The sequence below is a fragment of the Pseudophryne corroboree genome, chromosome 9 (assembly GCF_028390025.1).
Source record: "Pseudophryne corroboree isolate aPseCor3 chromosome 9, aPseCor3.hap2, whole genome shotgun sequence".
Classification (NCBI taxonomy): Eukaryota; Metazoa; Chordata; class Amphibia; order Anura; family Myobatrachidae; genus Pseudophryne; species Pseudophryne corroboree.
In genome coordinates, this window is record NC_086452.1 from 411,596,424 (window position 1) to 411,609,469 (window position 13,046).

A 13,046-nucleotide genomic window follows, 5' to 3' on the forward strand; every position below is an offset into this window, starting at 1 on the left:
AACCGTATCATTCACCACTACAAATAGGGTTTGAGCGCTGGTTCCCTGTGGTTTTATCCACATCTGTATACTTAGTTATTCAATAAACATGCTCTATACCTTTTTGTTTACTGTAAATGAATAAACACAGAACTTATATAATAGGCCAGCAGCTGCTTAAGACCAAAGACAATTGATCCTCAAAGTAATACGGCATGACTTGAGCTGCAATGAATTTAATTCTCAATCATATTATATTCATAAACAACAATAGGTACATTCATTACCAGTCATTCAAAGTATTGGTAAATATTGTAATAAAATGCAGACATTGCGTAACACTGTCTCATTTCATAAAGAGACCTGAATAAACATTAGCCACACTTGTTAAATATAATTCATGCTCGGTGCACCTTGTTTGATCAGTGCAGCTTGCATCCGAAGTTGCTTAGCAAAATTATGCAGTCAACAAAAATGTGCCAGAAAACACTTGTAGGGCGAGGATCACTTATGAATTATTCTCTTACTGCAAGTGCAAGAATATACTGTAGACCCTAGAGAAAGCTTCGTCCTTCGTTCCAACATGCCAAAGAGGTAATATAGGGAATTATACATTATTGTGGGGACTGCTCATACAGTACTGCTCAGTATTCTTATTTGTAGGCACTCACAGAACTAATTCAATGTTTCATTCCCAGCAGGAACCTCAGTCACGACTAATGTCAAATACCTAATCTGTATTCATGAATGGGAGATTATACAGAGAATTAAGGCAAAAAAATGAGTGGCTATTTTGAAATAACTGTGAAAAGGGCCATTATTTGTAACAAAAATATTTCAGTTTATCCACACAGTATTTATATATATATATATATATATATATATATATATATATATATGTATATATCACTGTATCTTTCCATATATATCTATTTATTGTTCTGCTTACTTCCATACCTTGCATGGGTCAACTGTTTGGCCGGGTTGTCTTCAGTTTGCCGGCGGCTGGGCTCCCGACGACCAGCATACCGGCGCCGGAATCCCGACCGCCAACATACCGACAGCTGTTTTACCTCTTGTGGGTCCATGACCCCCCAGGAGGGAGAATAGATGCGCTCGCCAGCAAGGGGCTCATTTGCGCTCGCCCAGCTGTCGGCATGCTGGCGGTCAGGATTCCGGCGCCGGTATGCTGGCCGCCGTGAGCCCGACTGCCGGCATAACATACTACACCCGTTTGGCTAATTAAGTGAGCCTTCATAAATGGTGTTACATAACAATATGACTTAATTTATGCCGTCATAGGTTAATACAGCTGTTTTTCTTGGAAATGATCTATCTATCTATCTATCTATCTATCTATCTATCTATCTATCTATCTATCTATCTATCTATTCCATACATGTATTTACATATATATATATAGTAAAGGTCAGGTACAAAATGTAAAACAAATAAGCTTAATTGTGCTTCATTATTCCAGTTGCTCATATTGGAATGGGATCCGGTCTGAAGGTCGACACTGTCTAGGTCGACAATGTTTAGGTCGACCACTACAGGTCGACAGTCAATAGGTCGACGTGGATGGAAGGTCGACAGGGTTTCTAGGTCGACGTGTGCTAGGTCGACAGGTCTAAAGGTCGACATGAGTTTTTCAAAAAATTTTTCTTTTTTGAATTTTTTCATACTAAACGATCCACGTGGACTACGATTGGAATGGTAATCTGTGCCGAGCGAAGCGGTAGCGGAGCGAAGGCACCACGCCCGAAGCATGGCGGGCGAAGCGAGCCATGCGAGGGGACGCGGAGCACTATACGAAGAAAGCGACACCCAAAAAAAAATTAAACCTCATGTCGACCTTTAGACCTGTTGACCTAGCACATGTCGACCTAGAAACCCTGTCGACCTTCCATCCATGTCGACCTAGTGACTGTCGACCTATAGTGGTCGACCTAAACATTGTCGACCTATATACTGTCGATTTGATGAACCACACCCATTGGAATTCTGCTTACAAAAGCAATATCTGTGAGTTTAACCCTTAATACGTACACTACTTGTATTCATTGGGGTTTGTGTAGCGTATGCAGTGCTTCATGAGTTGTTATACTTTAGTCATGATCTTAGTGACCGATCAGGTGTTGGCTCTTGGTTTCTATACTGTACTAGGAAAGTGTAGTATTTTTCATAAATGTGCCATAATAATGTCTATCCATTCAGGGAATGCATGTGGATTATTAGATGCACACAAAAAATGGTCTATAGTGAATAGGTCAGCCACTAATGGTTGACATGCATTAGGTCGACAGGGTCAAGAGGTCAACATGGAATAGGTACAGTAGAAAAGATTGACAGGGTCAAAAGGTCGACGTGGAAATTGTCGACACAAAAAGGTAGACAATTATTATTATTTTATTTTTTTCGGGTGTTTTGTCACTTTTCTGCCACAAAAAAAGCCCCATTAGTGTACTGCGTCCCCTCGCTAATGCATCAGGCAAGGTGGCTCGCTGCACTGGGCACATGTTACTATTCCCAATCGTAGTCCACATTGTTGGTAAAGTACGAAAAAGTTGAAAAAAAAATGAAAATCCAAACAACTTATGTTGACCATATTGTCATGATGCCCTTTTACCCTGTTGACCTTGTGAACTGTCTAGCTTTAACATGTTGACCCTTTAACCCTGTCGACAGGGCCGTTTCTAGCCAATTTGGCTCCCAGTGCGAGATTTAAAAATGCGCCCCCCCAATTCACATTAAAAAATGCCCCCCCCCCATAGATCTAAAGAGGAAAAGTATGCGCGTTAAAATGGGCGTGGCTTTGTTAAGATGGGCGTGGCCTCATCTGATCTCATCATCACGGCCACCACAGGATAAGAAAAAAAAAGTCCTCATTTTACACAGCGTGGCTTTGTTAAGATGGGCGTGGCCTCATCTGATCTCATCATCACGGCCACCACAGGATTAAAAAAAAAAAGTCCCCATTTTACACATTGCGGCAGGAAAGTGTCACCATTTTACACCTTTCGGCAGGCACGTGCCCCCATTTTACACAGTACAACAGGCAAGTGTCCCCATTTTACACATTGCGGCAGGCACGTGCCCCCATTTTACACATTGCGGCAGGAAAGTGTCCCCATTTTACACATTGCGGCAGGCAAGTGTCTCCATTTTACATATTACGACAGACAAGTGTCCCCATTTTACACATTCCGGCAGACAGGTGTCCCCATTTTACACAGTACGGCAGGTGGTGGGGGGGGGGGGGGGGGGAGAGAGAGAGAGGGAGAGGGGCTGACTTACATTTAAAGCGGTTCTTCCCGCTCTTCAGCCGCCTCTCCCTCGTCTGCGCAGAACTGGCTGGCTTGGCTCCCCCTTCTCCCTCCTCCCGAGTGCCCAGCTCGGGGGGCGGGGTTTTGCGGAATGACGCGATTGCGTCGTGACGTCACGACGCAAACGCGTCATTCCGCGAAACCCCGCCCCCCGAGCTGGGCACTCGGGAGGAGAGGGGAGTGGGGTTTGAAAGTGCTCAGGAAGTGCCGTGGCGGGTGCCCCGTGCGGTTGCCAGAAACGGCACTGCCTGTCGACCTAATGCATGTCAACCATTAGTGGTCAACCTATTGACTGTAGACCTTTTTAGTGTAGATCTATAGACCGGATACTCCACAGAACAGTGAATGCGATACAATGCAACATAGAAAATGTAGGGCTTGTCACTGTCTTCATCTTTCTGAAATCCTGTTAGTACATTACAGTTACTGGATCTGTTTTATGGATATATGGGGATATTTATCAAATCTTCAAGAGAGGTAAAGTGGAGAAAGATAAAGGACCAGATTTATTAAGCCTGGAGAAGTGATAAAGTGGAAGATGATAACCAGGGGCGTAACTAGAACTTTGTGGGCCCCGTAACAACATTTTTAGGGGGCCAACCCAACTCATGTCTCTACCAGGGTATGGTGCAGTGATGTGAGGTAACATAGATAGAGAGAGACAGTAGGGACAGAGAGAGAGACAGCAGGGAGATAGCTAGAGATAGTAGCAGCAAGGACAGAGAGAGACAGCAGGGGCGTAGATAGAGAGAGGGACAGCAGGGACATAGGTAGAATGGCAGCAGGGACAGAGACAGCAGGGTCATAGATAAAGTGGCAGCATGGACAAATAAATATAGCAGGGACAGATAGTGAGAGGGACAGCAGGGATAGAGAGACAGCAGGGACAGAGAGAGTGGCAGCAGGGACAGAGAGAGAGAGAGACAGTAGGGGCATAGAGTTGCAACAGGGGCATAGAGTGGCAGCAGGGACAAAGAGAGAGAGACAGCAGGGACATATAGTGGTAACAGGGACAGAGAGAGACAGCAGGGACTTAGAGTGGCAACAGAGACAGAAAGAGATAGCAGCAACATAGATAGAGTGGCAGCAGGGATGTAGAGAGAGTGGCAGCAGGGACAGAGACACAGCATGGATGTAGATAAAGAGAGTGGCAGCAGGGACAGGGAAACAGCATGGACATAGATAGATAGAGTGGCAGCAGGGACAGAGAGAGACAGCAGGGACATAGATAGCGAGAGAGACAGCAGGGACATACAGGGACAGAGAGAGACAGCAGGGACATTCAGGGTCAGACTAGCCCACAGGGATACCAGGGAAACCACCAGTAGGCCCCACTGCCTGAGGGCCCACTCCTTCCTCTAGGGATCAGGTTCCAGACTGTGCACTTGTATTATACATGGTAGATATGTTGCATTACACTGCACTAGACTATTGTGTATTTCAAGCCTCTGTGGAGGCTGGCCACACCCCGTTTGTAGGCTGGTCACACCCCTAAGTATGGGCCTCTATATCTGCATTCCCCCGGTGGGATCTTAGTCTGACACTGGGGACATACAGGGACAGAGGGAGAGAAAGCAGGGACATAGAGTGGCAGCAGGGACAGAGAGAGACAGCAGGGACATGGAGAGGCAGCAGGGACAGAGAGAGAGACAGCAGGGACATACAGGGATAGAGAGAGACAGCAGGGACATAGATAGAGTGGCAACAAGGACAGAGAGAGCAGGGACATAGCTAGAGTGACAGCAGGGACAGGGAGAGGCAGCAGGGACATAGATAGAGTGGCAGCAGGGACAGAGAGGCATTCCTGGCCCGTGCCTTAGTTGCCTTTGGCAAATATGGAGTTGTCACCCCCTTCCCCCTCGGAACCAATGCAAAGTGTCAATAAAGGAGATAACGCGTTATGTAGCTATGACTCAGGGAGGTGGGGGCACATGGACTTCTGCCTGCCTGACGCTTCAGAGGTGTAGAAGGGTTGTGACCAGGACTGTGTGGCTGACTTCGTCTGTTGCTGCCGACCCCACTTGGAGGAGGGAGGGGGTTCACCATCAGAGGACTGCTGAGTGGCAGTGCACTGGAGAGCCTGATCCATTCATTAGCTGCGCTACCTCCGACCTCGCGAGATGATGACATCATCATCTTGCGAGTCTCTACAATAGGCGGCTCCGGGTACACATTTAGGCTCTGCACATTGCCGGTGACACCACTCCCCCCATTCCTACCAAAAGGTAAACTGCCGGGTCTGGAACCCGGGGTGTGCTGCCAATAAAAAAAACATGAAAATTAAAAAACAATATGGTGCAGTGACATTGCATCCTGCTCCGTTGGGCCCCATAGCATTTGTATCCCCTGTACCCTCTATAGTTACGCCACTGGTGATAATGCACCAGCCAGTCAGCTCCTAACTGTCATGTTACAGGCTTGGTTTGAAAAATACACAGTTAGGAGACGAGTGGTTGGTGCGTTATCACCTTCCACTTTATCACTTCACCAGGCTTAATAAATCTGCCCTAAAGTACCAACCAATCAACTCCCAATTGTCATTTTTCAAATGCAGTTTGCAACATCACTGGAGCTGACTTGCTGGTACTTTATCTCTCTCCACTTTATCACTCCCCAAGGCTTAGTGCACAGACCCCTTAGTACTTTATCTCTCCCCAAGTTTTGATAAATCTCCCCTTTAGTTTCAAATGGTTTATATAATAGATTTGTCTTTATTTTGTAAATAGTTGTTATATTTCCTTCTTTCAGAAATTATTATACATGTGTCGGCATAATGCTTTTCACTAAGGCGCTGGCTTGCACAGAGTTTGAAAAATTCAATATACTAATCTTAACAATCACCAGACCAGGGGGCTTATGTACTAGCCTGGGAGTTGCAGGCTGTGCGGGAATTTCGGCAAGATACTGACCAGAATTCCTGCATGGCCTGTATCAAGTTGGCTATTACACATATTTGCCTACTTTTCAAAACTGGTTTCAGGGAGACTGCAAGTGGTAGCAGAATGTGCGGCGTGCCGTTGAGGGAGCATGTCATGTACCACCCAAAGGGCGTGTCTAGCTCTACCTATGGGCATATATATTGCAACTCAGGGGTGTGTCCTGCAGCAGAGATGCTGGGTTTAGTATTCTGTTTATGGGTAAGGGGAGGTCCCTTAATTTAATTTAAAAATCACCCTTTGCTTCCTCCTGTAATGAGCAGACAGAGGGGTGGGGGTGCTTTTTTCCCTTCTGGTATCCCCCCAGCACACTGACTAATACCTGTCTGTAACAATACTTGAACCTATCTGGCAATAAAATTATTATTTGTAACATGAATTTGCAAATACATGGAAAAGCTGCTGAACCGCGTCCAGGCTTCTCTGATGTCAGCAGTCCTAACACTACATAATAGCAATGCCCACATTCCCAAAATTATTAAAATAATTACAAATCTCAAAACCTATTTGAAGTATTAAGAACTTGGGCCGGACGTAATTACGCCCGAGATTGGCAGCTGCGTGGGAAGCTGACCGAACTCTGACTTATCTTAAAGGAGCAATTACTTACAAGGCATGGTTTTGCCTTGTAAGTGATTGCCCCATTTTAAGAAAATGTTCGAGTCGCCGGCATCTGGCAAACGTTAAAGTCTGCTTAAATGTTAAATAGCCAATACACACATTATTACTGTATATATATATATATATATATCTCCTATATATTTGCCCAAGTCTGTGACTCTGTGCCCGTAACGCTGGGCAGAGTCACAGCGGTGGGCGGAGTCACAGAGCCCGCCCACCACATGTGTAGCAAGTCTCTGCTCCTGCTGCCTGTCCATGTCACACCCCTCCCCCCCCCCCCCCCCCAGCAAATCTGACTAACCAGCCACGGCGCGCCGAACAACAACAACTGCTGCCCCCGGCATACACATTAGGAGGGACGGGTGGCGCAGGAGAAGGCTCTCATAGCCCTCCCTGCCCCGCGTACACAGACCCGCCACCTCCTCCGCACACATCCCGCTGTCAGGAGCAGAGTGCTGCAGTGACGTCATCTCCTGCAGCACTCTCCTCCGGTCACACAGCCGGCACACACACTCTGCAGTCTCCGGGGGCTGTCAGCATCTACAGGCAAGCTGGAAACACCCCCGGAGCGAGAGAGAAAAGACCCGTGAGGCCACGCCCCTTTTACTCTAGGCCACGCCCCCATTTCGCCGTGCGAGGGAAGGGGGGGGGGGGGGGGCTGGGGGAGGAAATGTCATAGTACAGACTGCTCTCCCACACCTGATGACGCCTCTGGATACTGAACTATTTCTCAGCCTGCAGCAGCCACCCACAGCCCCAACGGTGAGTCCCTCCAACCATCCTAGCCACTGTATCTAACTATCTATGTCTGGTCGCCACTTTACACAACTCCACCCCCTCCACTACTTCCCCCCCTTTCTTCATCAGCTTCCTCACTGGGGACCCTCCCTGCCGCCCCGCGTCTCTGTATCCCCTCCCTACCGCCCCGCGTCTCTCTATCCCCTCCCAACCGCCCCGCGTCTCTTTCCCCTACCTACCGCTCCGCGTCTCTCTATCCCCTCCCAACCGCCCCGCGTCTCTTTCCCCTCCCTACCGCCCCGCGTCTCTCTATCCCCTCCCAACCACCCGCGTCTCTTTCCCCTACCTACCGCCCCGCGTCTCTCTATCCCCTCCCAACCGCCCCGCGTCTCTTTCCCCTACCTATCGCCCCGCGTCTCTCTATCCCCTCCCTACCGCCCCGCGTCTCTCTATCCCCTCCCAACCGCCCCGCGTCTCTTTCCCCTACCTACCGCCCGCGTCTCTCTATCCCCTCCCAACCGCCCCGCGTCTCTTTCCCCTCCCAACCGCCCGCGTCTCTTTCCCCTCCCTACCGCCCCGCGTCTCTCTATCCCCTCCCAACCGCCCCGCGTCTCTTTCCCCTACCTACCGCCCCGCGTCTCTCTATCCGCGTCTCTTTCCCCTCCCTACCGCCCCGCGTCTCTCTATCCCCTCCCAACCGCCCCGCGTCTCTTTCCCCTACCTACCGCCCCGCGTCTCTCTATCCCCTCCCAACCGCCCCGCGTCTCTTTCCCCTCCCTACCGCCCCGCGTCTCTCTATCCCCTCCCAACCGCCCCGCGTCTCTTTCCCCTACCTACCGCCCCGCGTCTCTCTATCCCCTCCCAACCGCCCCGCGTCTCTTTCCCCTACCTACCGCCCCGCGTCTCTCTATCCCCTCCCTACCGCCCCGCGTCTCTCTATCCCCTCCCAACCGCCCCGCGTCTCTATCCCCTACCTACCGCCCGCGTCTCTCTATCCCCTCCCAACCGCCCCGCGTCTCTTTCCACTCCCTACCGCCCCACGTCTCTCTATCCCCTCCCAACCGCCCCGCGTCTCTCTATCCCCTCCCTACCGCCCCGCGTCTCTCTATCCGCGTCTCTTTCCCCTCCCTACCGCCCCGCGTCTCTCTATCCCCTCCCAACCGCCCCGCGTCTCTTTCCCCTACCTACCGCCCCGCGTCTCTCTATCCCCTCCCAACCGCCCGCGTCTCTTTCCCCTCTCTACCGCCCCGCGTCTCTCTATCCCCTCCCAACCGCCCCGCGTCTCTTTCCCCTACCTACCGCCCCGCTTCTCTCTATCCCCTCCCAACCGCCCCGCGTCTCTTTCCCCTACCTACCGCCCCGCGTCTCTCTATCCCCTCCCTACCGCCCCGCGTCTCTCTATCGCCTCCCAACCGCCCCGTGTCTCTTTCCCCTACCTACCGCACGCGTCTCTCTATCCCCTCCCAACCGCCCCGCGTCTCTTTCCCCTCCCTACCGCCCCGCGTCTCTCTATCCCATCCCAACCGCCCCGCGTCTCTCTATCCCCTCCCTACCGCCCCGCGTCTCTCTATCCGCGTCTCTTTCCCCTCCCTACCGCCCCGCGTCTCTCTATCCCCTCCCAACCGCCCCGCGTCTCTTTCCCCTCTCTACCCCCCTGCGTCTCTCTATCCCCTCCCAACCGCCCCGCGTCTCTTTCCCCTACCTACCGCCCCGCGTCTCTCTATCCCCTCCCAACCGCCCCGCGTCTCTTTCCCCTACCTACCGCCCCGCGTCTCTCTATTCCCTCCCAACCGCCCCGCGTCTCTTTCCCCTACCTACCGCCCCGCGTCTCTCTATCCCCTCCCTACCGCCCCGCGTCTCTCTATCCCCTCCCAACCGCCCCGCGTCTCTTTCCCCTACCTACCGCCCCGCGTCTCTCTATCCCCTCCCAACCGCCCCGCGTCTCTTTCCCCTCCCAACCGCCCCGCGTCTCTTTCCCCTCCCAACCGCCCCGCGTCTCTCTATCCCCTCCCAACCGCCCCGCGTCTCTTTCCCCTACCTACCGCCCCGCGTCTCTTTCCCCTCCCTACCGCCCCGCGTCTCTCTATCCCCTCCCAACCGCCCCGGGTCTCTTTCCCCTGCCTACCGCCCCGCGTCTCTCTATCCCCTCCGAACCGCCCCGCGTCTCTTTCCCCTCCATACCGCCCCGCGTCTCTCTATCCCCTCCCAACCGCCTTGCGTCTCTTTCCCCTACCTATCGCCCCGCGTCTCTCTATCCCCTCCCAACCGCCCCATGTCACTTTCCCCTACCTACCGCCCCGCGTCTCTCTATCCCCTCCCAACCGCCCCGCGTCTCTTTCCCCTCCCTACCGCCCCGCGTCTCTCTATCCCCTCCCAACCACCCCGCGTCTCTTTCCCCTACCTACCGCCCCGCGTCTCTCTATCCCCTCCCAACCGCCCCGCGTCTCTTTCCCCTACCTATCGCCCCGCGTCTCTCTATCCCCTCCCAACCGCCCCGCGTCTCTTTCCCCTACCTACCGCCCCGCGTCTCTTTATCCCCTACCAACCGCCCCGCGTCTCTTTCCCCTCCCTACCGCCCCGCGTCTCTCTATCCCCTCCCAACCGCCCCGCGTCTCTTTCCCCTCCCTACCGCCCCGCGTCTCTCTATCCCCTCCCAACCGCCCCGCGTCTCTCTATCCCCTCCCTACCGCCCCGCGTCTCTCTATCCCCTCCCAACCGCCCCGCGTCTCTTTCCCCTACCTACCGCCCCGCGTCTCTCTATCCCCTCCCAACCGCCCCGCGTCTCTCTATCCCCTCCTTACCGCCCCGCGTCTCTTTATCCGCGTCTCTTTCCCCTCCCTACCGCCCCGCGTCTCTCTATCCCATCCCAACCGCCCCGCGTCTCTCTATCCCCTCCCTACCGCCCTGCGTCTCTCTATCCGCGTCTCTTTCCCCTCCCTACCGCCCCGCGTCTCTCTATCCCCTCCCAACCGCCCCGCGTCTCTTTCCCCTCTCTACCGCCCTGCGTCTCTCTATCCCCTCCCAACCGCCCCGCGTCTCTTTCCCCTACCTACCGCCCCGCGTCTCTCTATCCCCTCCCAACCGCCCCGCGTCTCTTTCCCCTACCTACCGCCCCGCGTCTCTCTATTCCCTCCCAACCGCCCCGCGTCTCTTTCCCCTACCTACCGCCCCGCGTCTCTCTATCCCCTCTCTACCGCCCCGCGTCTCTCTATCCCCTCCCAACCGCCCCGCGTCTCTTTCCCCTACCTACCGCCCCGCGTCTCTCTATCCCCTCCCAACCGCCCCGCGTCTCTTTCCCCTCCCAACCGCCCCGCGTCTCTTTCCCCTCCCAACCGCCCCGCGTCTCTCTATCCCCTCCCAACCGCCCCGCGTCTCTTTCCCCTACCTACCGCCCCGCGTCTCTTTCCCCTCCCTACCGCCCCGCGTCTCTCTATCCCCTCCCAACCGCCCCGCGTCTCTTTCCCCTGCCTACCGCCCCGCGTCTCTCTATCCCCTCCGAACCGCCCCGCGTCTCTTTCCCCTCCCTACCGCCCCGCGTCTCTCTATCCCCTCCCAACCGCCTTGCGTCTCTTTCCCCTACCTATCGCCCCGCGTCTCTCTATCCCCTCCCAACCGCCCCGCGTCACTTTCCCCTACCTACCGCCCCGCGTCTCTCTATCCCCTCCCAACCGCCCCGCGTCTCTTTCCCCTCCCTACCGCCCCGCGTCTCTCTATCCCCTCCCAACCACCCCGCGTCTCTTTCCCCTACCTACCGCCCCACGTCTCTCTATCCCCTCCCAACCGCCCCGCGTCTCTTTCCCCTACCTATCGCCCCGCGTCTCTCTATCCCCTCCCAACCGCCCCGCGTCTCTTTCCCCTACCTACCGCCCCGCGTCTCTTTATCCCCTCCCAACCGCCCCGCGTCTCTTTCCCCTCCCTACCGCCCCGCGTCTATCCCCTCCCAACCGCCCCGCGTCTCTTTCCCCTCCCTACCGCCCCGCGTCTCTCTATCCCCTCCCAACCGCCCCGCGTCTCTCTATCCCCTCCCTACCGCCCCGCGTCTCTCTATCCCCTCCCAACCGCCCCGCGTCTCTTTCCCCTACCTACCGCCCCGCGTCTCTCTATCCCCTCCCAACCGCCCGCGTCTCTTTCCCCTCCCAACCGCCCCGCGTCTCTTTCCCCTCCCTACCGCCCCGCGTCTCTCTATCCCCTCCCAACCGCCCCGCGTCTCTTTCCCCTACCTACCGCCCCGCGTCTCTCTATCCGCGTCTCTTTCCCCTCCCTACCGCCCCGCGTCTCTCTATCCCCTCCCAACCACCCCGCGTCTCTTTCCCCTACCTACCGCCCCGCGTCTCTCTATCCCCTCCCAACCGCCCCGCGTCTCTTTCCCCTCCCTACCGCCCCGCGTCTCTCTATCCCCTCCCAACCGCCCCGCGTCTCTTTCCCCTACCTACCGCCCCGCGTCTCTCTATCCCCTCCCAACCGCCCCGCGTCTCTTTCCCCTACCTACCGCCCCGCGTCTCTCTATCCCCTCCCTACCGCCCCGCGTCTCTCTATCCCCTCCCAACCGCCCCGCGTCTCTTTCCCCTACCTACCGCCCGCGTCTCTCTATCCCCTCCCAACCGCCCCGCGTCTCTTTCCCCTCCCTACCGCCCCGCGTCTCTCTATCCCCTCCCAACCGCCCCGCGTCTCTCTATCCCCTCCCTACCGCCCCGCGTCTCTCTATCCGCGTCTCTTTCCCCTCCCTACCGCCCCGTGTCTCTCTATCCCCTCCCAACCGCCCCGCGTCTCTTTCCCCTAACTACCGCCCCGCGTCTCTCTATCCCCTCCCAACCGCCCCGCATCTCTTTCCCCTACCTACCGCCCCGCGTCTCTCTATCCCCTCCCAACCGCCCCGCGTCTCTTTCCCCTACCTACCGCCCCGCGTCTCTCTATGCGCGTCTCTTTCCCCTCCCTACCGCCCCGCGTCTCTCTATCCCCTCCCAACCGCCCCGCGTCTCTTTCCCCTACCTACCGCCCCGCGTCTCTCTATCCCCTCCCAACCGCCCCGCGTCTCTTTCCCCTACCTACCGCCCCGCGTCTCTCTATCCCCTCCCAACCGCCCCGCGTCTCTTTCCCCTCCCTACCGCCCCGCGTCTCTTTCCCCTACCTACCGCTCCGCGTCTCTCTATCCCCTCCCAACCGCCCCGCGTCTCTTTCCCCTACCTACCGCCCCGCGTCTCTCTATCCGCGTCTCTTTCCCCTCCCTACCGCCCCGCGTCTCTTTCCCCTCCCTACCGCCCCGCGTCTCTCTATCCCCTCCCAACCGCCCCGCGTCTCTTTCCCCTACCTACCGCCCCGCGTCTCTCTATCCCCTCCCAACCGCCCCGCGTCTCTTTCCCCTACCTACCGCCCCGCGTCTCTCTATCCCCTCCCTACCGCCCCGCGTCTCTCTATCCCCTCCCAACCGCCCCGCGTCTCTTTCCCC

At 55.4% G+C, this 13,046-nt stretch overlaps 1 protein-coding gene across 1 annotated transcript in view; it reads left to right on the forward strand.

The window, feature by feature from the left end:
- The first annotated feature begins 453 nt into the window (after positions 1–453).
- The window catches only part of SNTN (sentan, cilia apical structure protein), a 71,618-nt gene continuing 59,025 nt past the window's right edge, over positions 454–13,046 (forward strand). Inside the window, exon 1 of the mRNA XM_063938835.1 lies at positions 454–573. Coding sequence (XP_063794905.1) covers positions 563–573 — 11 coding nt within the window. The 5' untranslated portion in view covers positions 454–562. The remainder of the gene's footprint in view (positions 574–13,046) is intronic.